This window comes from Dermacentor albipictus, unplaced genomic scaffold (genome assembly GCF_038994185.2).
Source record: "Dermacentor albipictus isolate Rhodes 1998 colony unplaced genomic scaffold, USDA_Dalb.pri_finalv2 scaffold_21, whole genome shotgun sequence".
Lineage (NCBI taxonomy): Eukaryota > Metazoa > Arthropoda > Arachnida > Ixodida > Ixodidae > Dermacentor > Dermacentor albipictus.
This window is the reverse complement of record NW_027225575.1, coordinates 568658-592453: the sequence shown is the minus strand read 5'-3', so window position 1 is coordinate 592453 and position 23796 is coordinate 568658. Positions and strand designations below refer to the sequence as shown.

Below are 23796 nucleotides of genomic sequence, written 5' to 3'. Positions count from 1 at the left end.
GATACAGTCACCGACCAATAAATTGGACACTGATAATCTGGACATGCTCAGTAATTCGGACAGCTTCGCGGCACCACTAATGGCCCCATAGACTTAATGTGTAAAGATGACCAATATTTCAGACAGCCACCAGCTTTACATTCGATTATCCGGACTCAATCCACGGCTGTAGCAAACGCCAAGACTGTTGCCATTATCTCCTCTGGCAATCTCGACACGACATCAAGTATGGCCTCAGAGCTTACACGCTGGACGGTAATCTGCAGGGCCTTGCCTTGGTTGCAGCTTTACTCCCGAGATTTAACTGCAACTGACCATCTTGGAGGCTTTGCCTGAATTGCGAGGTCGCATCAACATCGCGATCATCACATCCTTTTCTGGCACCCCAGCGCATGGCTCGCTATCACCATTCTGTTTGTTGAGTTTGCCTCGCGGACAGCGTTCTGCGATGCTATGCTTGTTTGTTTAGTTTGTGTTCCAGACAGTGCTCTGCTGGCTCCAAGAAGTATTTCTCATGAAGTTATAGATAAACCGCGTCAAATGGCACCAACGGTGCCCTCACAGCCTGAATGAGCTTCACTCTGCAACTGAAGAGGCTGAACTGCCGCCTACCACAACGAGCTCAAATGAGGACATCATTGATGACCAGCTAGGATGCGGCGTGCTCATTCCTGGCGCCGTTAGATTTGAAGGCTTTGCAGACATCAAAAACGCAGTTTCGTTGTGTGCCGAACCAAATGATGATGAAATATTCAGCAAGTTCTCCCACTGTCAAACAGCTACTCTGACTCGGATGATGATGTGCCGTGTGCTCCAGAGCCTTCCACATGCGGATCTGACTCAAGCCTTTGCAGTCCTTGCATCGGCGTACAGCATCAAAACTAGCAGAAATACAGGTGGACTTGGTTGCACGCCAGCGGAAGTGCGTGCAGCAACGCATCAACCACTTGTTCGGTGCACAGGGGCCTTAAAACATAAATAATGTGATCCTTTTTGAATACATTCGTTTTTTGGGGGATATTCAATAGTTTGGACTTAATTACGTTCGCCATGGATGGAGTCCGAATCATCAGCTGCTGACTGTACCACCAGTCATTTCATTTAAATGAAACAAGGTTGGTCTGAGTTAAGAAATGTCCAAGCAACCCTTTTTGTGCATACTGACACGTGCACTTATATTTAACAGGCGACCATGTTTCGCCGCCTAACAAATGTTATCGCACAGCGCGGGACGCGTCTGCATGTATCCGAAGTTTCTGGAAAGTTATCGATGCTTCTATCCGCTGTGTTGTCGCCGAACCTTGTGTTATATGATTTCATCGCGTGACTCGAATGTTGTAGAACTTTGTGGAAGGCATGCAGGTCCGAACGATTAGTCTGGAACATTCGATGACTGCTGTATAAAAGCCGACGCACTTGACCCACTGATCAGATTTCCGACGATCGCCGACCGTGTTCGCCGCTATCGTTGTGCTATAAGTGTAGCCTGTTTTTGTGGGCACAGGTTCGCCCAATAAAAGCTAGTTTTGTATTCCACTGTATTCTTGCTTTCTTCACCGTCACTACCCCGTGACATCTGGTGGAGGTGCTTTTCGTGCATGTACCAGACGCCCCCGACAAGCCGTGATCCAAGCCCGGAGCACAAAGAGAACACCAACGTAGTCCCGGAGCATCGAGCAAGCCGCCGTCTTCAACAGCTGCCCCCGGAGCACGGACTTCTACCTGAGAAGACCAAGAAGATTGTGGACAAGGCAACCCCAATGGCAGCCCCAGCGTCCCCCATCGTGCTGCAGCAGCCCAGGGAACCTCCGACGTTCCGCGGATCAACATTCGAGGACCCGGAAACCTGCCTCGAAACGCATGAGAGGGTCGCTAAGTTTAACAGTTGGGACAGCGACGACAAGCTGCAGCATGTCTATTTCGCATTGGAAGACACCGCCAGGACGTGGTTCGAGAATCGGGAAGCCACCTTAACGACGTGGGACCTTTTCCGAAGCGGCTTCTTGCACACGTTTACAAGCGTCCTGCGAAAAGAGCGAGCCCAAGCTCTACTAGAAACCAGAGTGCAGCTGCCAAACGAGACGATCGCAATCTTCACGGAGGAGATGGCCCGTCTTTTCCGGCACGCCGACCCGGAAATGTCGGAGGAGAAAAAAGTTCGCTTCCTGATGCGCGGCGTCAAGCAAGACCTTTTCGCCGGACTTATTCGTAACCCACAGAAGACTGTGGCTGAGTTTTCTGCAGAGGCATCGACGATCGAGAAAACTCTAATAATATTTGGGGTTTTACGTGCCAAAACCACTTTCTGATTATGAGGCACGCCGTAGTGGAGGACTCCGGAAATTTTGACCACCTGGGGTTCTTTAACGTGCACCTAAATCTAAGCACACGGGTGTTTTCGCATTTCGCCTCCATCGAAATGCGGCCGCCGTGGCCGGGATTCGATCCCGCGACCTCGTGCTCAGCAGCCCAACACCATAGCCACTGAGCAACCACGGCGGGTCCGTGACACCGTGACGTCACGACAGAGGAGAAGTGGCTTTGGCTCAACTCTTGCAAGATGGGCTGGGTGGGAGAAAACTCTGGAGATGCGCGCCCGGCAATATAACCGCCAGGGGCACACGCCGCAGTATGCCATCCAAGGACTAGGTTCGGACAACCTTCAAGAGACCATCAGGGCCATTGTGCGCAAAGAACTGCGCAAGGTCCTGCCTTCGTCGCAGCCTCAAGTAGCTTCGATCGCTGACATCGTGAAAGATGAGGTTCAGCGATCGCTTGGGGTTCCTGAGGTGCAACCTCAAATACTGCAGCCCCAGCCAGAAGCGATGACCTACGCCGCCGTCGCACGCCGTCAAGGTCCCCCTCCGCGACCACGCCAGGGCCCTGCAACGACGCAATTCCGTCGTCCGCCGCCGCCGCCGCCAGCACGCCCACCCGTCACTTAGCGCACCTACGCGAGGAAGACGGACATTTGGCGAGCCCCCCGACCACCGTCCGCTCTGCTATCACTGCGGAGAAGCCGGCCATGTGTATCGCCGATGCCCATACCGGGAGATGGGACTGCGAGGTTTCGCCGTCAATGCTCCGTGCCCGCAGCGAGGTGAACGCCCTCGCGATATCGCCGACTACCTCGCCGCTACTCAGTGGAGCTCTTGACGACCGTCGCGTTCGCCATCACCAGGCCGCTACCTATCACCGCAGCGCCGACCATACACTGGCCCAGCCCGGGGTCGGTCAGCGAGCCCGTATCCGGAAAACTAAAAGCAGCAACCGATGGAGGTGCGGTTGCTGTTCGTCGAACTGACGAAGATTCTCCGCCGCCGACGAAGACGACGAAGAAACCATCTCGACGACCTAATGATGACACGCCGCCGTCCCGACGAAGTCAGGAAGCCAAGACTACACCGACGAAAGACGACTTTACGACGTGACGTTCCAGCTTCAGTTCAACACGACGCAGCCGTGATCCGACGCCGAGACCTAACTGTAACGCAAGAAAAAGAACCACCGACCTCGACGTGCTTCTCGACGGCCACGCAGTCACCGCCTTAGTAGACACAGGAGCCGATTACTCCGTCATGAGTGGATCCATCGCCGCCCAGTTGAGGAAAGTTAAGACTGCATGGGAAGGCCCTCAAATACGCACCGGTGGAGGACACCTGATTACGCCGACTGGGATCTGCACGGCAAGAATTACCGTTCATGACCGGACTTACCCTGCCACCTTCGTTGTCCTCCAACAGTGTTCACGAGACGTCATTCTCGGCATGGACTTCCTGATTCAACATGACGCAGTCATCGACCTGAAGTCGAAGTCGATAACGCTGTCACAAGATCAAGCGATACTGCCGGAGAGCTGTCGTAGTCACCACGCCTTGAGTGTGCTCGAAGATCAAGCGAGCATCCCGCCGCGCGCCAGCATTATTATTTCCGTCGGCACTGAAACACCCGCTGACATAGAAGGCGTCATCGAGGGCGACCAACATCTACTGCTCGACCGTGAAATTTGCGTCGCAAGAGGGACCGCTCGACTCCACGGAGGGCAGGTGGAAGTTATGCTCACCAACTTCAGCCAAGAGTTCAAGCACATCAACAAGGGCACGACAATCGCATACATCGAGGAAATTGTGGAAACCAGCAATGCCTTTGTCCTCTCGGATTCAGCCGCATCTACCCCGATTGTCCCCGAACCAGACTTCGACGTGAATCCAAGTCTTCCTATGAGTAAGCAGCAACGGATCAGAAGTCTTCTTTGACGATACAAAGACTGCTTTTCGACGTCATCGAGGATTCGACAAACACCAGTTGCAAAGCATCGCATAATAACCGAAGAGAGCGCTCGACCACTCCGCCAGAGCCCTTACCGAGTTTTGACGCGAGAACGTGAAGCTATTAGGCAACAAGTCGACGAAATGCTGCGCGGCGACATCATCCAGCCGTCGAAAAGCCCGTGGGCCTCTCCTGTAGTCCTGGTAAAGAAAAAGGACGGAACCCTACTTTCTGCGTCGACTATCGTCGACTGAACAAGATCACGAAGAAGGATGTGTACCCCCTTCCACGGATAGACGACGCATTGGATCGGCTCTGCAACGCTAAATACTTCTCATCGATGGACCTCAAGTCTGGCTACTGGCAAATAGAAGTCGACGAGAGAGATCGCGAAAAGACTGCCTTCATCACGCCAGACGGCCTCTACGAGTTCAAGGTCATGCCATTCGGACTGTGCTCGACGCCTGCAATGTTTCAGCGCGTCATGGACACGGTGTTAGCCGGACTGAAGTGGCAGACGTGCCTTGTTTACCTGTATGACGTCGTTGTCTTCGCCGGAAATTTCGACAATCCTTACGCGGCTTGCGACAGTGTTAGAAGCCATCAAGTCATCAGGGCTCACTCTGAAGCCGGAAAAGTGCCGCTTCGCTTACGATGAGCTTTTGTTCCTAGGCCACGTGATCAGCAAATCAGGAGTACGCCCCGACCCACAGAAGACAGCTGCCATCGCAAAGTTCCCGCAGCCAACCGACAAGAAGGCCGTGCGCAGATTCCTTGGCATGTGTGCCTACTATATAGGCGCTTTGTCAAGGACTTCTCACGCATCGCGGAGCCACTAACACATCTAACCAAATGTGATGTCGCGTTCAAGTGGGAAACGCCGCAGGCCAAGGCATTTCAAGAACTCAAACGACGCATGCCGTCGCCGCCGGTACTTGCACACTTCGACGAGGACGACGATACCGAAATCCACACTGACGCCAGTAGCCTAGGCCTCGGTGCCGTCCTAGTCCAGAGGAAAGAAGGACTTGAAAGGGTGATATCGTATGCTAGCCGGTCGCTGTCAAAAGCGGAAAGCAACTATTCTACGACTGAAAAGGAATGCCTCGCCATCATTTGGGCTACAGCTAAATTCCGCCCTTACCTCTATGGCAGGCCATTCAAAGTCGTCAGTGACCACCATGCATTGTGTTGGTTAGCTAACTTAAAGGATCCTTCAGGACGGCTGGCGCGGTGGAGCCTCAGACTACAAGAATATGACGTCACGGTAATATACAAGTCCGGAAGAAAACACTCCGACGCCGACTGTTTATCGCGCGCCCCCGTCAATCCCCCACCGCAAGACGACGAGGACGACGACGCCTTCCTTGGGATAATAAGCGCGGAAGACTTCACTAAACAGCAACGAGCAGACCCGGAGCTAAAAGGTCTTGTCGAGTATTTGGAAGGGAACACCGACGTTGTCCCTAGGGCATTAAGGCGTGGGTTGTCGTCATTCACGCTACAAAACAACCTGCTCGTGAAGAAGAACTTCTCACCAGTCCGCGCCAGCTACCTTCTTGTTGTACCGTCAGCGCTGCGTCCAGAAATACTACACGCCCTACACGACGATCCAACCGCTGGGCACCTCGGATTCTCCCGGACGCTGTCGAGAATACAGGAAAGGTATTACTGGCCGCGTCTGGCCGCGTCTGACCGCCGACGTCGCCCGTTACGTCAAGACATGCCGAGACTGTCAACGACGCAAGACACCACCGACAAGGCCAGCAGGATTACTACAGCCGATCAAACCTCCTCGCCGACCATTCCAGCAGATTGGGATGGATTTGTTGGGGCTGTTTCCGATATCAACATCCGGGAATAAGTGGATCGTCGTGGCGACGGACTATCTCACCCGCTTTGCTGAAACTAAAGCTCTACCAAAAGGCAGCGCAGCCGAAGTGGCGAAATTTTTCGTCGAGAACATCCTGCTGCGACATGGTGCCCCAGAAGTCCTCATCACCGACAGAGGAACGGCTTTTACAGCAGAGCTCACCCAAGCCATTCTGCAGTACAGCCAGACAAGCCACAAAAGGACAACTGCCTACCATCCGCAGACGAATGGTCTCACGGAGCGCCTGAACAAGACCCTCGCCGACATGCTAGCAATGTACGTCGACGTCGAACACAAGACGTGGGACGCGGTCCTGCCGTACGTAACCTTTGCGTACAACACGGCGGTGCAAGAAACAACACAGATCACGCCATTCAAGCTGGTCTACGGCAGGAACCTGACGACGACGCTCGACGCCATGCTGCCGCACGTAACTGACGAAGAGAATGTTGACGTCGCTAGCTATCTCCAGCGCGCCGAAGAAGCCCGACAGCTCGCCCGCCTGCGAATCAAAAGCCAGCAGAGGACCGACAGCCAACACTACAACCTCCGACGACGCTTCGTCGAGTACCAGCCTGGCGACCGTGTTTGGGTCTGGACCACGATACGCCGACGAGGACTCAGTGAGAAACTACTCCGACGATATTTCGGACCCTACAAGGTCATCCGACGTATTGGCGCACTGGACTATAAGGTTGTGCCAGACGGCATTTCGCATTCACAGCGGCGCCGCGCACGATCTGAAGTGGTCCACGTGGTGCGATCTGAAGTGGTCCACCCTTTTACGGACGCTGACGAACTTCGTTATTTTTGTTTTCTTTGCTACGAGTGCTTTTGTTTATTAACTTCGTTTGTTTGCAGCATCGGGTCGATGCTTTTTAAGAGGGGGGTATTGACACGTGTACTTATATTTAACAGGCGCCCACGTTTCGCCGCCTAACAAATGTTATCGCACAGCGCGGGACGCGTCTGCATGTATCCGAAGTTTCTGGAAAGTTATCGATGCTTCTATCCGCTGTGTTGTCGCCGAACCTTGTGTTATCTGATTTCATCGCGTGACTCGAATGTTGTAGAACTTTGTGGAAGGCATGCGGGTCCGAACGATTAGTCTGGAACATTCGATGACTGCTGTATAAAAGCCGACGCACTTGACCCGCTGATCAGATTTCCGACGATCGCCGACCGTGTTCGCCGCTATCGTTGTGCTATAAGTGTAGCCTGTTTTTATGGGCACAGGTTCGCCCAATAAAAGCTAGTTTTGTATTCCACCGTATTCTTGCTTTCTTCACCGTCACTACCCCGTGACAATACGCACTTACTGCTACATTATATAGATATATAAGAAATTTCTGAATGCATCGAAGTATCTTAACATACAAATGGAAAGTATCGTATCGCATACAGTAACTGTGGTAGTATCTTGTATTCTATCATGATACAATTGCAAAGTATCTTTGTTGCAAAGTATCTTTGCCCAGCCCTGAAAGAACTCGTCTCTGAATGGCAAATCCTTGAATAAAGGTACCATTTATTTTTCTGTTTATTTTGCATTACACTCACGGTTTTATTTTGTTTATTTTGCTTGACTGGAAAGTTGACGTGTTACATTCGAGTAAATACAGTACAGTCAAATCTCATCACTATGAACCCCACATTAACGAATTTTTCAATGTTACGAATATTTTAAAGATCCTCACCAGATTGCCTATATTTTCTATGTAAAAATATTTCAGAACTATGAATTTCAATACAGTGCATATTTCAGAATAATGCACATAGTTTATTTTCCATTTATAACCGAAGAACATCAGTATTATGAATTCAGCTAAAAGTAACAGCACCGCAACTCTATAGTCGGATACAACTTTAGAAAAAAGCGGAGGCCCCGCTGGCCCCGCCCAGACGACCGAAGCGCGACAGCAGATTGCTTCCGCAACTAAAATAATCCCGCTAAAGAAATCGTGCTTCTGAAACGCGCAATTCTCGGTATAAACAAAGACTTTTGTATTTTGATGACTGGTTTAGTAGAGCTCTCATGTGCTACAGCACATGCCGGATCACGACAAAAAAATAACCCCGTGCCTTCCACAATGCTTCCTGTCGTCTGCTCTTTCGCTTCATTGCAAGTGACAAAAGTAGAAAGAACAGCTCTGCATGAATTTTGCGCTTGTTTACATGTACACGGCACATTTACTACTCTTTTTCCTAGCTTAAAGTGAATCAGTTGCTATTGGACAAGTACTTATATAAAACAATGCATTTATCACAACCATTACAAACCTGGGGCGTGAATACTTGAGGCAGGAAAGGTACAAAAATGCTTCATTCATCGTATTAAATAAACACTCATGGTGTTAAATAGCATAAAATTTATATTTTTTGGTTTTGTGTTTCACAAATTTTTTTCCTCTTTTTTTTTTTTTGCGAGCCTGAAATCTCATTAGTTCACGCAAGGCATTCCGTGCAAGTTTTCCGACATGGAGCCCAACGAGGTGACATCGGAATGCGATTCTTTGTTGCCAAATGAGCCTTGTGTAGCCTCGATGTCCACACCACCAAGGATCCTCGACAAGAACAAGAGTGGCCACATCCTGAATAGCGATTCACGCAATATGATCCTCCACTGCTACACGTATTGGCGTAACAGGGAGCCTGAACACAGCGTGGAGGCCACGACCAAGTTTGTCGCCGAGATGCTTGGTGTCAGCGAAAGCACAGTGTTCAAGGTGAGGAGGCAGGACAAAACATCGCATATTTCGGGTGGCAAACTGTCGACGCCCTCGCGAAAGCGCCCACGAAATGCGGAGAAAAGAAGATGCAACACGAAGTATGACAGCTTCACGTTGTGCGCGCTGAGGTCATGTGTGCACGATTTCTTTCGCCGCAACGAGATACCGACAGTCGAGAAGATAACTAACGAGTTCTCGAAACGCATGGATCTCTCATCATTGAAGTGGTGTACTGTGCGTCGTCTGCTTGTCGAGATCGGATTCAAGCACGAGAAGAGGAGCTGAATTCGCTGCTTATCGACCGCGATGACATAGCTGAATGGCGGAATCGCTACCTTTGTGACGTGGAACGCTACCGGGCGGAAGGCCGAAAGATCTTTTTCCTGGACGAGACATGGGTGACGGCGGGACACACTCGGTCGATCATGTGGACAGACACCGTGGTGCAGAAGCGCGAATGCCTATATGCTCGAGCAAATGGCCTGTCGACAGGTTTGAAACAATCTTCTGGGAAAGGCCAGCGCCTGATTGGGACGCACATCGGCAGCGAGGATGGCTTCGTCGACGGGTGCTTAAATATATTCCGAGGCCAAAAAAACGGGCGACTACCACAAAGAAATGGACGGCAATCGCTTCGAGGGATGGTTTAATAACGTTCCGCAGAAGTTGCCAGCTGGTAGCGTCATTGTTTTGGACAATGTACCTTATCATTCCTGGCGAGAAGAGAAATTACCGACGGCAGCTTGGAAGAAGGAAAAAATACAGGAGTGGCTCAAAAGCAAAAACATCACCTACAGCGAAAGGATGGTTAAAAAGCAGCTGCTTGAGTTGGTAGCATCTGTAAAGCCACGCTTTCTGAGCTACATCGTAGACAATGCAGCTGCAAGGGCCGGTTGCATTGTACTCAGGCTCGCACCGTACCACTGCGAATTTAATCCGATTGAGCTCGTGTGGGCAAAGGTGAAAAATGGCATCGCTGCGGACAACAGAGATTTCAAGCTGTCTACGGTCGAAGACGTCTTGAGGGAAAAAATCAAGCATGTAACGGCAGAAGACTGGAAGAAGAACATTCACCACGTGATGGATCTGGAGGCAAAGTTCAGGCTTGATACATCTGGGAGTGACCATATTCAACCCATCATCATCCAGCTGGGTGAAGATGACAGTGAAGAAAGCGACTACGACTGCGAGCTGTCCGGCATTGAGCCACTCAATGAAGAATAACAGCTTCTTATTAACGAAAGAACGGCCCTTATTAGGGCTACCCAAATTTTGCCGGTGGGTTCGCAGCAGCCAAGCATTCTCCCGTGACCTCTCAAATAAATAAGCAGTTCATTTGGTGACACATTCCTTTTAATGGAAGCTCAATTCTGAAAAAGCAATGTACTGCACAGATCATGCTCAATATAAGTATTGGCATGGAAACGTGCTGAAATGCTGGAAAATCTGAATGCAAATACAATTATTAACCCTGAATAAATATGTGGGGCCCAAAATGCTCGTTCGGGCAGCCATTATCCAGCTTCACACGAAAAAGCAGTAGTCAACGTGAAACTGACAGCCACTCTTAGCAGCCTGCACACGAAAGCACATTCATGTGTTTGCATTGTTTATTTTGGTTATCTGGCCCAGGCAAGTAATGCGAAGACAACAATTATCAAGCATCATTAGCTTAGTGAGGCCCCAAATACTCATTCAGGTAGACATTCATAGTAGTACACTCTAAGAAAAGTTTACACCCTTCGGAGTGCCCCTTCTGCCACACAACAATAATCGTCATCTGCCTTGATGCGTTTCCTTTCTTGAAAATGCCGCGCCCGCTACTTTCCTGCCAGGAATGCTATCATGCTGATAACGCGCATGCCGTTCGTTACTGGAAAGTACCGGGCTCGCAGCGTTAAAGAAAGGAAACGCATCAAAGCAGATGACGATTATTGTTATGTGGCAGAAGGGGCACTCGAAAGGGTGTAAACTTTTCTTAGAGTGTAGTCGAGGGCACGCTTGAAAGGCACCATTAGCAGTCTGCACGTCAAAGCGCAATCATGCTGTCGCCACTGTTGGTGAAACGGCAGCAATCAACGTGAAAATGACAGCCACTGTTGGCAGCTTGCATGAAAAAGCACGTTCATGTGGTGGCATTGTTTAACCTGGTTATCTGATCCAGGCAAGTAATGCAAATAAGACAATTATCAAGCATCATTAGCTTAGTGAGGCCCAAAATACTCATTCGGGTAGCCATTCATAGAAGTACTCGAGGGCAAGCTTGAAAGGCATCATTAGCTGCACGTCAAAGCGCAGTCATGTCGTTGCCACTGTTGGTGAAGCGGCAGCAATCAATGCGAAAATGACAGCCACTGGTGGTAGCTTGCATGAAAAAGCACGTTCATGTGGTGGCATTGTTTAACCTGGTTATCTGACCCAGGCAAGTAATGCGAATAAGACAATTATCAAGCATCATTAGCTTAGTCAGGCCCAAAATACTCATTCGGGTAACTATTATTAGCAGTAGTCGAGGGCACGCTTGAAAGGCACCATTAGCAGTCTGCACGTCAAAGCGCAGTCAAGCTGTCACCACTGTTGGTGAAACGGCAGCCATCGACGCGAAAATGACAGCCACTGTTGGCAGCTTGCATGCAAAACACATTCATGTGGTGGCATTGCTTATTTTGGTTACCTGGCCCAGGCAATTTTGCGAATAAGAACCATTATCAAACATCATTAGCTTAGTCAGGCCCAAAATACTCATTCGAGTAACTATTAATAGCAGTAGTCGAGGGCACGCTTGAAAGGCACCGTTCGCAGTCTGCACATCAAATCACAGTCATGCCGCAGCCATTGTTTTATTTGTTTATCTGACCGGGCAAGTAACACCAATGTAAGCACAATTATTCACCCTGAATAGCTCTGCTAGCATTGGTTGTACTAAAATATGCCGAGTGAAGTTGAATGTGTTTTATTGAGGCAATTATTTCATTCACAAGCCATCGGCATAGTGATGCACAGCCAGGTTCAGACAATGACATTTGTGAAATAATAAATTGTGAAAGTTGCAAAAGCTCTCAGTGCACTGCTTCGCTGGGCTCCATTCACAGAAAAATGTCTGTGCAACGACGAAAGCGTCAGACAGGAAATGACTCCCCACTGCACAATGTTATTCGTATTGAAAACTTTTACCATCATATGTGAAGGGCAGCGAAACCGTCTGTTTACTAAGACTGAATGCATGAAAAATGCAACAGCATAGATAGATGTTGCTTCGCAATATGCAGCCTTTCATGTGCACTTCTGGCGAGCTGCCACATGTACTGATGCATAAACATGAACAGAGGTAAGAGGCAAAGTTGCTGTGCAACCCACATGACACTTTTACGAAAATGTATCTCTAAACCTTTCTGTTTTCATAGGCGATCAAAATTTGTTTTGAGCAAGTTGGTTAATTACATTGAAGCAACAACACAAGAAGGAAGGACAGAAAACACAGCGAGTAGGCTGATTGAGAAGACGAGGTAGACCAGTGAGAAAGGTTTTAATGAGATGGAAGAGGCCAGCCCTGCAGTGTACAGGAGTTAGTGCTTTGAATGAGATTCGTTAATGAAAATGTGAAGACTTTGCTGAAAGAAAACTAGCAAAAACAAATGCTAATATAAAATAAAAGGACAGAAATAAGAGTATGCGCAAACATGCATGGAATCAGGCACACAAACGCGAAAACTACGAAAAACTCAAATATAAGGAAATGTGCGAAATAAAAAAAAATTGACAAATGCAAGAAAACATACACACATTTACAAACAGGCCTCGGTAGAGGTATTATAGGAGCGGGTTCACAAGCTCCTGTGCCTACCTTCTCGTATGTTTTTTTTTTTTTTAACCGTTCTCTTAACACTGTCTTGGGAATTTTTAATTGCAACATATCACAATAATTGAAAAACAGCGCGAAGCTATGTTGTGGGAAACCATGTCAAGCGCTGGCAACACAACTTATGCATGACTGTGCCACACCACGCATTCTGCAGCTTGCGCGCGCGGTGAGCAGTGGTGGAAAGCAATCAATCGACGGTGCCACACAACGCACGAGCACGGCCATTAGATGCTCGGCCATCTCACTACTGAAAACGATCGTTCACGCTAAGTTGACGGCGACAAATCTTTGCATTGGAGGCTTCTTTTGCAAATATTTTCTGTTGAGACACTCGTAGGTTTGTTTCATGCACGCACGCTTTTCTCATTTCTCCTGAGAACGGTTTTGCTCCATCAGTTCACCCCGTCCGACGAGAAACGCAGCGGCACAGTACAGGAACACACCCACCGCTGACAGTAGGCACCAGACTTTGGCAAACTTTTCTCGTCGTAACTTCACTCGGGAGCGAAAAAAACAGACATGGAACAAACAAGCAGGATGTGTGTTTGCAGCAGTCGCCGTGGGATTCTGTTTTCAGGCAAAGCGTAGTGCAGCGTCAGCGATGCTCGCTTCAATGTTTCTTCGCCGGATCATGGCTTGGAATAAACACACGCGGCACAAATGCCACATCGTAAACTCGCAGTAATATTTCCGGCATGATAGACAATCACAAACAGTTTGGGAATTCACTGACGAGGCGTTGACGCGCACAGCTGACGCGACTTCGCCCAGTTCGAAGCCCAGGCGGCCATCTTCTCCAACGGCGGGGTCACCGGCCGTCTGGCGCATGACGTCAGTCCAGAGTGCGCGCCCATTGGTGGATGTTCGTGTGCATCCGCCTCGGAGGAGTAAACGCTCCCTGTTTTCTAAAGTTGTATCCGACTATAGCATGAAACAGAAACTACGAGTGCAGCAGATATCATATTCACCACGTTGCAGCAGCTATCATCATCATCATGTCGAGTGCCAATTGCTTCACCAAGAACTTCACGACAAAGGTTTGGCTTTATTCTGTGGTTTGGCGATCATGAATCATGAATGCAGCTAGCGACGTCGCCAAGGAGCGAAGGCAGTTTTCACTGCAGGACAAATTGAACATATCGCAGGAAATCGACGCAGGGAAAAAGCAAGTCGACGTGTGCAAACAGCGTGGCATTGCCCCATCGATCGTCGCGACCATATTGAAAGACAGACAAAATTGTCGAGCTTCACCGGGAATCGCAACTCACTCCTATAAGGAAACGGCTGCGACTAGGAAACTTTTAAACCAAGGTGTTCTCACATGGTTCAAACATGCCAAACTGCAAAATGTTCCCGTGTCTGGCCCATGCTCCAAGAAAAAGCCCGCGAATTTGCCGATGCACTTGCAATAACTGGGTTTGACGCCAGTGCAGGCTGGCTTTTTCATTTCCACCAAAGGAACGGAATAACTTGGCAGGTAGTCTCGGGCGAGGAAAAGGCTGCTGAAAGAGAAGGTGCTGATTCCTGGCGCAATGGTCATTTTCTAGAAGTGGCTGAATCATACTCTGAAGACGATGTTTTCAATCAATGATACCGCATGTTTTTATCAGCTCCTGCCAGACCAAACGATGCACTTCAAGAAGCAGCAGTGCAAAGGACGGAAGAAATCACATCTTCGCGTGAAAGTCCTGCTCTGCTGCAGTGCAACAGGCACGAAGAAAATTAAACCGCTCGTCATCGGCAAGTACGCGAAGCATTGCTGCATAAAAAATGTCATGTCGTTACCGTACTACTACCGCACCAACAAACAAGCCTGGATGACCAGAGAGCTCTTTTCCGAGTGGCTCATCAAACTCAACAACCAAATGAGGAGGAATGACCGAAGAGTTCTAATGGTTGTCAACAACTGCTCTGTTCACACTGTGAATGTTCGCTTGACGCATGTTCGCTTGGAGTTTCTGCCACCAAACAACACGTCCTTGGTGCAACCCCTAGACCAGGGCATTATAAAGTGTGTGAAAGCAGAATTTCGTGAGCGCCTTGTGCAGCGGTTCATTATCAACCTCTGCCTAAAGCAGCCTACTGCAATCGATATTCGTCAAGCAGCAGAAATGCTCACAGGAGAGCTTGGGGCAACTTGAAGGCGTCCACCATCAGCAACTGCTGGCAAAAAGCAGGGCTTGTCAAAGCACCTGTGCAGCTTCAAGATGACCCGGAGGTGACCGACAACAACCCAGAAGACCTGTGGACTGAGGTTGCGGAACTGCTACCCACCGTCTCTTCTTTCAATGACTACGTGGAGAGCGAGAGCGCAGCACTAGCAGCAGCGGATCTGACAACTGATGAGATCGTTCACTGCGTTCGCGACGTCTCCAGTGACGATGACGACCCGAAGGAAGACTGTGGATCACCGAACACAAAAGATTGTGTCGAATCGAACACTGATGTTTTAGTGCACATGAACAAAGTCCGCACTTTCATCACTCGGTGCAATGACGTACCCTATGAGGTATTGCGCAAAGTGGAAGATGTAGACGCATTCCTAATCGGTCGTGTGTGCTGCACGCGCCAGGAGCAAATAACTGATTTCTTCAAATAAAGCAGCTTTAAAGTGAGTGAAACATTTTTATTTGAGAGTATGCTTGTCTGCACATGCGTCTACTGCCAGGATACATCATTTTTATTCCTAGGTTTGTGCACTGGATTATAACTGCAAGTTTTTCATTACAACAATATTTCAAAATAACAAATGATTTTCGGCGGTCCCGCGTGATTCGTTATATCGAGATTTGACTGTACTACCTAAATTACAGCTTCAAACTTCTAGTCTGTGGCAAAGAAAGAAGCCAGCATTTCATATTTCACTCAGCTTGCTGCTTCTTTAGAAACAGATGAGGATAATGATGCTTTTGAACAATGAAGAAGAACGGTTTGCACTAAACCATACGTCAATCTTTTTTGCGCATTTGCATGTGGCGTGTAGTCTTGTCTTAGCTAAAGGCGGACAAAGTAGTCATTGTCCTCTACAAGTAATTTCTACAACTCGAAGCACTGTGCTCTACTAGGATGAGCACCAAACATGCGTTAAACCATGGCACCTAAGAAAAGCAGATTTTGCATGCCATTTACAGCAGTGGTTACCACTCACTGAGAAGGTGACGGCATTTATTAGCAACCTCATTGTTTCTGTTACAATAGGTCATGCAGCCTCGTTGAAACCCCTCCTCCACATCTTTCTGTTCTCCGTGTTTATCTAGTTTATCTAGCTTTGGTAACAAGTTGTCCTAACAGATGAATTGGGAGCATCAACCAAAATGCTGATTCTGCGGAGCACACAATTGACATGGCTGACGTCAGAAGTGCAAGGGTTTTTGCCAAGGTGGTCGTAGTTACCAGCACATACCCATCGCCTATCCCTCTTCTCACAACACAATTCGTGTAAGTCGTAACAATCTGCTAGTAAGGTGCGTTGGTGGAAGTAGTAGTCCTTCAAACAATCATGCAGATATTGAGCACCCCGTTGTCACCTTACATACTTGAACAGTTTCATGCCAGCCCGGTAACTATTATTATTTCTTTTGGTTCAGGCACATTCCAAAGTATTCGTTTGGGTTGGGGTTCGGTTCAACACCCTTACCTGTACACCAAAGGTCGGGCAACCTTGAGAGGTAGAAATACTGAGAGTGAGGTTAGCAATTCTGACCTGACCTCAACCTCATATCAGAGTTTGAGGTTTAGTGAAGTGGACTATAAGATGTGAAGTCAATTTTCTGCAGAAAATAAGCTGAATTCTGCACACCATCAATTAAAAAGTATTAAAAACAAAAAGAAATTGTACCTAGTAATCAAAGCTGATGCTCTTTAGTCAGACAAACAACAACATACGGTAAGCAGCAGAAGGCACTTGGTATACCCATAACCTTTACCCCTATTCTTGAAGCTCTCAGACATTCCTGCATCTCAACGTGTGTGGAACACAAACAATTAGTGCATTCAATGTCAAGGACTCAAACACATGAAAGAACATTGAGGAGCTGACCTCAACCTTAGTATTAAGGTTGAGATGAGGTCAAGGTGACGATGGCTGCAGCTAAAGGTTGAAACATCCCAAAAGCACCTCAACTTCATGAAAGTGATAGTTGAGTGAAGATTCATCAAATTATTTTAAGGGTCAAGATGAGGCAGAACCTGTCTTATAGGTAGTTTGACGATCTGTGCTGTGCAATGACAGCAGAGTGAGACAACCCTGTAGAAGCACAAAGCTGCTCTGAATCAACCAATGTGAAACTACCATATTTATATGATTCTACTGCACACCTAGTTTACGTGGTTTTAAGATAAGAAAATAAAGGCGTACCTGAATGTAACATGCTCGATTTATAAAACAAAAATATAGCATGCCCCTTGCATTCAGGATCAGAAAAAAAGCAGCACACAGAAAAAGCTTCTTTGTCTGCAAATGGGGCATAATTGTCCACATTTGCAGTGCACTGGCCACAGATACCAAGCACACAGAGTCAGCATTCTCAAGCAATCACTTTTAGAGATATACTACTATCACTTTCACAAGATTTTACATAACTCTGCATCATACTTGTTGAATTATGCAGCTGAGAGCATTCCTGGTACTGTGCACAGATAGCGAGTTTCGCACAGCACCAGACATGTTGGCCCCCGTATACACCAACGCATCCAGTGCCGAGTCGTAAAAAATCTTGCATATGTGACTGACTAAGAATACCACTCTAGCTTGTAGTCAAGCCCAAAATGAACCCACAGCCTGACCCACAGCTGCCGTCACGAAAACATGCTCTGTTGCCATTTTGTGATGGCGATGGCGCTGCATCTGACGGTTCTGAGAGCAGGCTATTGCCAACACCACGAAAATGGTTTTGGTTTCGTATCCAATTATATAGCGCAGGCTATTTTTGAACATATTTTCTCAAAAAAAGAAAGGTGCGCGTTTGATTTATGTAAATATAGCGATTCTTCTCTGTGGATTAAAAAACACAGGTGCTTGAAACTGACAGGCGAAATCCACCTTTAGTGACAGAAGGGTTTGACAACATTGACAGAGCCCACCCACCTTGAAAGCCATCTTGACTATCCGCAGCAAGACCAGAAGGGTATGTAAGGGAAGACGCATCACCGACTACAGTCTGTCCAGCTGTGCTAGGTGGGTCCTGGCTGTGGAGCTGCTGCTGTTCTTGCTGCTGCTCTTGACAATGCAGCGAATCATCCGATGGGTTGTACCCTGCCAAGGAGGAGCCCTCATGCTTGCCAGCATGAGCTGTGCCCACTTGAGAGTCTTGCCACTGACCATCAGCAGATGGCCAACTTTCAGCTGGCATTCCTTCTTGATACTGCAGTAAATGAGAAAGCACATAGGAATGAGACTTTTTTTTCCTCAATTTTTCTATTTGAATGCTCCAGAGCAGCAGTCATGAAATGGAACCAACCAACAAAATTGAGCCTGTCATGACATTGGCTCTTAGTAACGTTTTCTCTTATATATGCAGTTAACTTCATATGAAGCCATATGTACACATTAGAGAGCAAGCCCTCGACACATTTTGAAAAAAATAAAATATATAGAATACAAAAAGTAGTCAAGGGATATGTAGTACCATACAAATGGAGCATTGTCTATGCTCTGGGATATTGGAGTAACCAGGGTCCTTTTGCTGTAATGCATCTACTCCAGGATACACTACAGTACAAACCTTGGAAACAAAACATCAACAATAGCACCATGTGACACAAAGTATCCATTGTTAGCGCCAGGTATGTTGATCGGTGCCTAGTTTATGCTAACCCACACAGGCAATCATGTGGCAAAACAGCATGCACAGCTGTGGCAGCATGGCTGTTGCAAAAGGCAACCACAAATCAGTCGCCCCTTGCCAGCTCTACACCTAGCTTTTGTGAAGAGGCCCCACTTTTCGAAGTCGTACTATGTCGATAAATTTGTCGGCATCCGAATTCCAAATTAACGAGGTCTTACTGTATCATTTTTTTTTTATTTTCTTGGGTAGTCAAGAAATCCATAACTTCTAAATTTTGCAAATGCATTTTCTTGCAGAAAACTGCAACATCTTGCGCAGTGTCCTCCCAATAAGGCAAGAAAAAAAATGTTATAGCAAAGCTCTTGCTTTAAGTGTCTGAATCCTATATGCCAAAATTTTGCTATCTGACGCACGCACCTTATTTTGGCATGTGCATGTGTGTGACATGAGGTTTTGATAGTATTTTACTACCGTGACATCATCGAGAAATGTGACCTTGCAGCCACAGCTGTACCCTTCTCTGAAGGTGTTTAGCAGTTGCTTTTTCTTTCCCGCAGCCTGTAAACCATATCCAAGCAGTCTGCCTAACTCAGCCCTCGCAAGTAAGCAGCACTCTGTGCATGCCGATAACTGATGCACTGACACAAGTGGCTCCGATGCCTGACACATACTAAAATACTGGCCAGCTTCTTCAACATTCTCTCTACGAGTTGACAGTGCTTTCTCTGTCCCCCCCCCCCCCCCCTAACAGATCTGCAGCTCTGCACAGAGCCATGATGGCAACCACAACCCACGGCACTTACCCACTGCACCTGGGTTGACCCGTACTGCTGCTGCAGTTCAAGGCCAGCCTGCCACTGGCTGGCATCACCACCACCCCAGGAAGGTGCCACCCAGCCTTCCTGAGGACCAGTTCTCTCTGTCACGACACCTCCGCTGCCATACTGCTGCCCCTCTTGAGATGGCACAAACTGAGAAGCCTCAGGATAGAGCGATGGCAGGTGGTATGTCCCACCACTGGACATTGGCGCCACTACAGCCTCGTGCAAGTTCGTCCTGTCACCTACTCCAGTGAGGTCAGGTGGCTGTGCCCCACCCCCTCCCGTCCATGACTGAGGACCCACCGAAATCATCTCCTGATGCGAAGTGCTCCAGTTACCACTACTCCAGGACTGTGTTGGGGCTGACATCATCCCATCCCCACCTGCCACTGCAGCAGGTTCCTACAATGGAAAAGGAAGCAGGATTTAATGACATCCTCTGAATCATGAAACGGTGACTGAAATGAAAACTTCACTAGCACAAGGTGCCTATGATAACAGGCAATTGTGAGACAAATCTACAACAGCCATCACACAAATTTGAACAAAATGTGTCCATAGCCTATTCGATGCTGGAAATTTTTGTTCCCATCAGTGTACACATGCAAACTTTGCGATTTCACCATTTTCTCCAACGTTTGCTTACTATAATTTCTAGAGCAGTTGCACAGGGCACACAGACATGCCGCACCAACTACAATGGTGGCAGTGGTGACAGCAAAGTGCACATGATCTTTTCCTTCTACCTGATTCTTCAAACTTAAAATTCTCTCAGCACAGACAACACGCATCAGCCTCTGTGCAGTCTTGTTGACAAGGCATATCCAAGCATTATCACATGGAGCCATCACTATTAAAAGACTTTTTCAATCTCCTCTTATGCACACTGTTCTCGTTTGGCATTGGTTGCTGCGTCACCTATCAAATAAAAAGCCCCTGTCCCAGTCCCTTCGCAGTTCTCACAACTGCAACTCACTGGATGAATAATGCTATCTGTACAATTTGTACTTTCCAATTCATAACTGCTGCACACAGTACATGTAGTGCCATCTGTAAGCGTGGGGTTGCACTATCTTTTGCATTAAACATGCCACCACCTAAGCTGCCTGCCAGAGTCAAACAATTTTTCTATAACTGGTCATCATCGGTAAAGCTGACCAGAAATAGTGGACTGCCTATCACAGCTGTTCTTGAATCCCTAATCTGAAGATGCACAGCATACAGGTGCAAAGCAGCACTTGAAAACTCAGTACACTGCTAAAATGAGAAAGATCATAACCCAGGCTCCAGCTATATATCGGAAGACCATGATGAAAATCAACTATGGAACTAAGGAAAGCAACCACTACCTCATGTCAGGAAACAAAGCAGTGACTACAATTGTGCTTATGCATGCCCGTCAATCATACAGTCACTGCTGTCCACTATTTAGCTAAGCTTAATAAAAAGAAGCTGTGCACTGCAAAAGGCATTCCCTGGAAAAAGAAAAAGGCATTTGAAGCAAGTGTTTCTCTGCGCTAAATTCCACAGCATGCATTTTGCAGTAACCTGTCATTGATGTGCTCACATAAAAAGGGCATAACATTGACGCACAGCAAAAAAAAAAAAAAAAAAGCTATCATTTCCTTAGAATATGGTCTCCAGTAATGCCACTGGTTCCAAGTGGCCACACTAGACAGTGACGATGAGACCAAATTTGGTCTTGCTTATCACTAGAACTGTTTTCTTCCCAAATAAGCACACTATCACTACCACAGAACTTTCTCACAATGGTGATAATTGCATTTTTTTGGCGCAAGGGCATCTAAGGCCAAAAATCACCTGGACATCTGTCTTGATTTAGCAAAATTATGAGTTTAGGACTATGATTTAAAATAGAGGCTGTATAGAGGCCTACGCGTAAGATAGATCTATCGATATCAATTAATCAATTCTAAAATAATTACTAAAATAAATATAAGGCCTTAAATGCATTGGTTACAGGCACACATGTTAAATTATTGTGGGTAGTCTGAGTCCCTTGCTGTACAATTCTTGCTTACACAAGAAGTGAGAGAGCTCAGACATACTTTTGTGCATCAGACTGTATCTCACCTGTGAGGCACAATCTGATGGCTAAGATGGAATGAGATGATGTCTAGAAAGTTAACTTGTGCAAGATAACTGAGCACTCTGTCAAAGTTAAAAAGTGTATCCTCTGATAAGAACATCGAGGGATGGAGGGGTATATGCTGTGAGTAGAGTTGCCTAAAATGAGCCACTTGCTCTCGGTGAAGTCCAGGACATTGAATGAGGACATGTAGGAAGGTTAGGTTCTCACCGCAGCGTGTGCACGTCAGTGGGTCAGTTGCAGTCAAGAGGTATTTGTGTGTGTCATAAGTGTGTCCTATTCTGAGTCGTGCCAGGGTGACTTCGGTGACTCTATCAAGCTTCAGTGGGAAAGATTTGATTAACTGCGGTTTAAGCAGGTGCAGCTTATTTTCAACTTTCTTGTCCCATTCAGCTTGCCAATGATTACGGAGCGCCTTTCATACCCCAGGTTTCATGGCTTCACCAGGTACACAGCTTACATCAATTGTATCCAGATGAGCCACTTGTCCAGCATTTTTGTCTGCCATTTCATTGGCTACGATCCCAGAGTGGCCTGGCACACAGCATACAACAAGAGAAAGGTTTTGTTTATATGCTACGTGAATGCGTTTAAGGAGCTTGTTTAATACAGGGTTTCGACTTACTTTGCCACAGGACAGGGCTGTGACAACGCTTAAGGAATCTGTGTATATTATAGACTTTTGTACCTTGTGCTGTACTACCGTATTCACACGATTGTAAGTCGACCTCTTTTCAAATTTGAAATTCTAAAGTGGGGGCTCGACTATCGAAACCAAAACAATGGGATATCAGGGGAGCTTCAACGTAGCTCCAATTTTATGTTTGCTCTACGGCCCCACCTGTAGCTTTCCGCTATCCCGCGCGTTTGTTCGCTTTTCGAAAGAGTTTATAAACATTTTTGAGAGTTTTACAGCGCACACAGCATTCATGTGGGGGTGTCGATAGTTTATGGAAGTGCCACCATTCCATTTGCAACAGCACCCTTAAAACAGCGGCGCTTGCGGGGAGCATCGATAGTTCATGAAAGAGCAGACAACGCTAGCGGCTCGCGTGTTTCTCTTTCCCTGTAGCTCTTTAGTTTCATGCGTTCGATTTGACTGCCGGCCACGTGCTACCTCCGTGCTTCCTCAGTCGTCAAGAGTGCTCGGAGTCCACTAAACATTCGGCGCTCGTTCACAGGCATTGAAGGGGGCTGCCATCCTTTACGCTGAAAAAACAAATAACTGCGTAGCGGGCCGCAAGTTTGATGTTTCTTAATGGGTGGTGCGAGTTGCACCGGCAGCGAAGCAAAATTTTCACCTGTGACGGCAAGCGAAGGGGCTTCCGCGGGCCAAAGTCGGGACGCTTTGCGGAGCTGAAGGCCACACTTGCAACGTACGTCGTCGAAATGCGTGATTGGTCCCTGCCAGTGACATGCGACATGGTCATGAGACAAGCCTAGATTTTCCCATTACCTGCTCCGCCGTGAGTATGAGTGGCTGGCGGCAGAAGACCGCGAACTTACGCTAACCGGACATGTCAAAAGAGCCTCCCTGACAGCTCTGAGTGGTTGGGTGCTTGCGGCGTGGACTTATGTATGTATGCAGATGCACTTATGTATGCAAATGCGGAATTGCATTGGACGGTGACATGCTTAATGACCGTAGCAGCAATGACGATGGCAGCACTAGTGAGGAGTGGTAGTCCAGTGACCATGCCAGCTACTTATAAATTTTCGTTATGGAATGCGCCCGCGGGTATTTTCTTTTTTTTTCCCTGTCACACGTGATATGGGGGAGGGGGAGGTAGTCTTACAATCGTGTAAATACGGTATGTACTCAACAGTGATCAGAATACCGTATGCTTCCACTGTAAAGATGCTGCTATTGTTATGCAAGGTTTTAGAGTTGGAAAAGTTTGGGCCATGGGATGCACAGGATACCGAAGTTGCAGACTTTGAAGCATCAGTGAAAAATGCCATAGATATATACATACTTGTCTTCAAGGGCCAAAAAATGTTGCTGGATTAGGGCACTTGCAACTCTTTTTGTTAAGCTCTGTGAAGGACAAGTCACAGCTGACTGGACATTGCTCCCAAGATGGGATGGGTTCAGCGTAGTCGCCTTCCTACAGATCTGTGAAAACTACTGCAAGTTTTTCCGCAACAGATTTTACTGATATAGGGAACAGCGGGGCGTGTGAAGGCCAGTTTAAATGCAACTGATTTGTGGACTGACCATTTGAGTGTTTTGCATGGATGTTGTTTTAGCGACACGGTTCTTATTGCATAGGTGACTCCGAGATATGTACGCTGATAATGTAACGTTAAGGGATAAGAAAAGAGCAGATTGGGTGAGAGAACAGA

The 23796-nt window shown here is 47.6% G+C and overlaps 1 protein-coding gene across 11 annotated transcripts in view; it reads right to left on the bottom strand.

Annotated features, from left to right (window-relative positions):
• The window catches only part of LOC139052300 (protein transport protein Sec16B-like), a 492173-nt gene that overhangs the window by 428186 nt on the left and 40191 nt on the right, over positions 1-23796 (bottom strand). For 10 of the 11 annotated variants that reach the window (XR_011509833.1, XM_070529379.1, XM_070529385.1 and 7 more), the window contains 2 exons: positions 19323-19742; positions 17820-18096 (listed from right to left, as the gene is read on the bottom strand). Coding sequence is in view for 10 of the 11 variants with exons in the window: in XM_070529379.1 (XP_070385480.1) it covers positions 17820-18096; positions 19323-19742 (697 nt within the window). In the remaining variant the exon portion in view is untranslated. The remainder of the gene's footprint in view (positions 1-17819; positions 18097-19322; positions 19743-23796) is intronic. The other variant, XM_070529388.1, reaches the window with a different exon arrangement.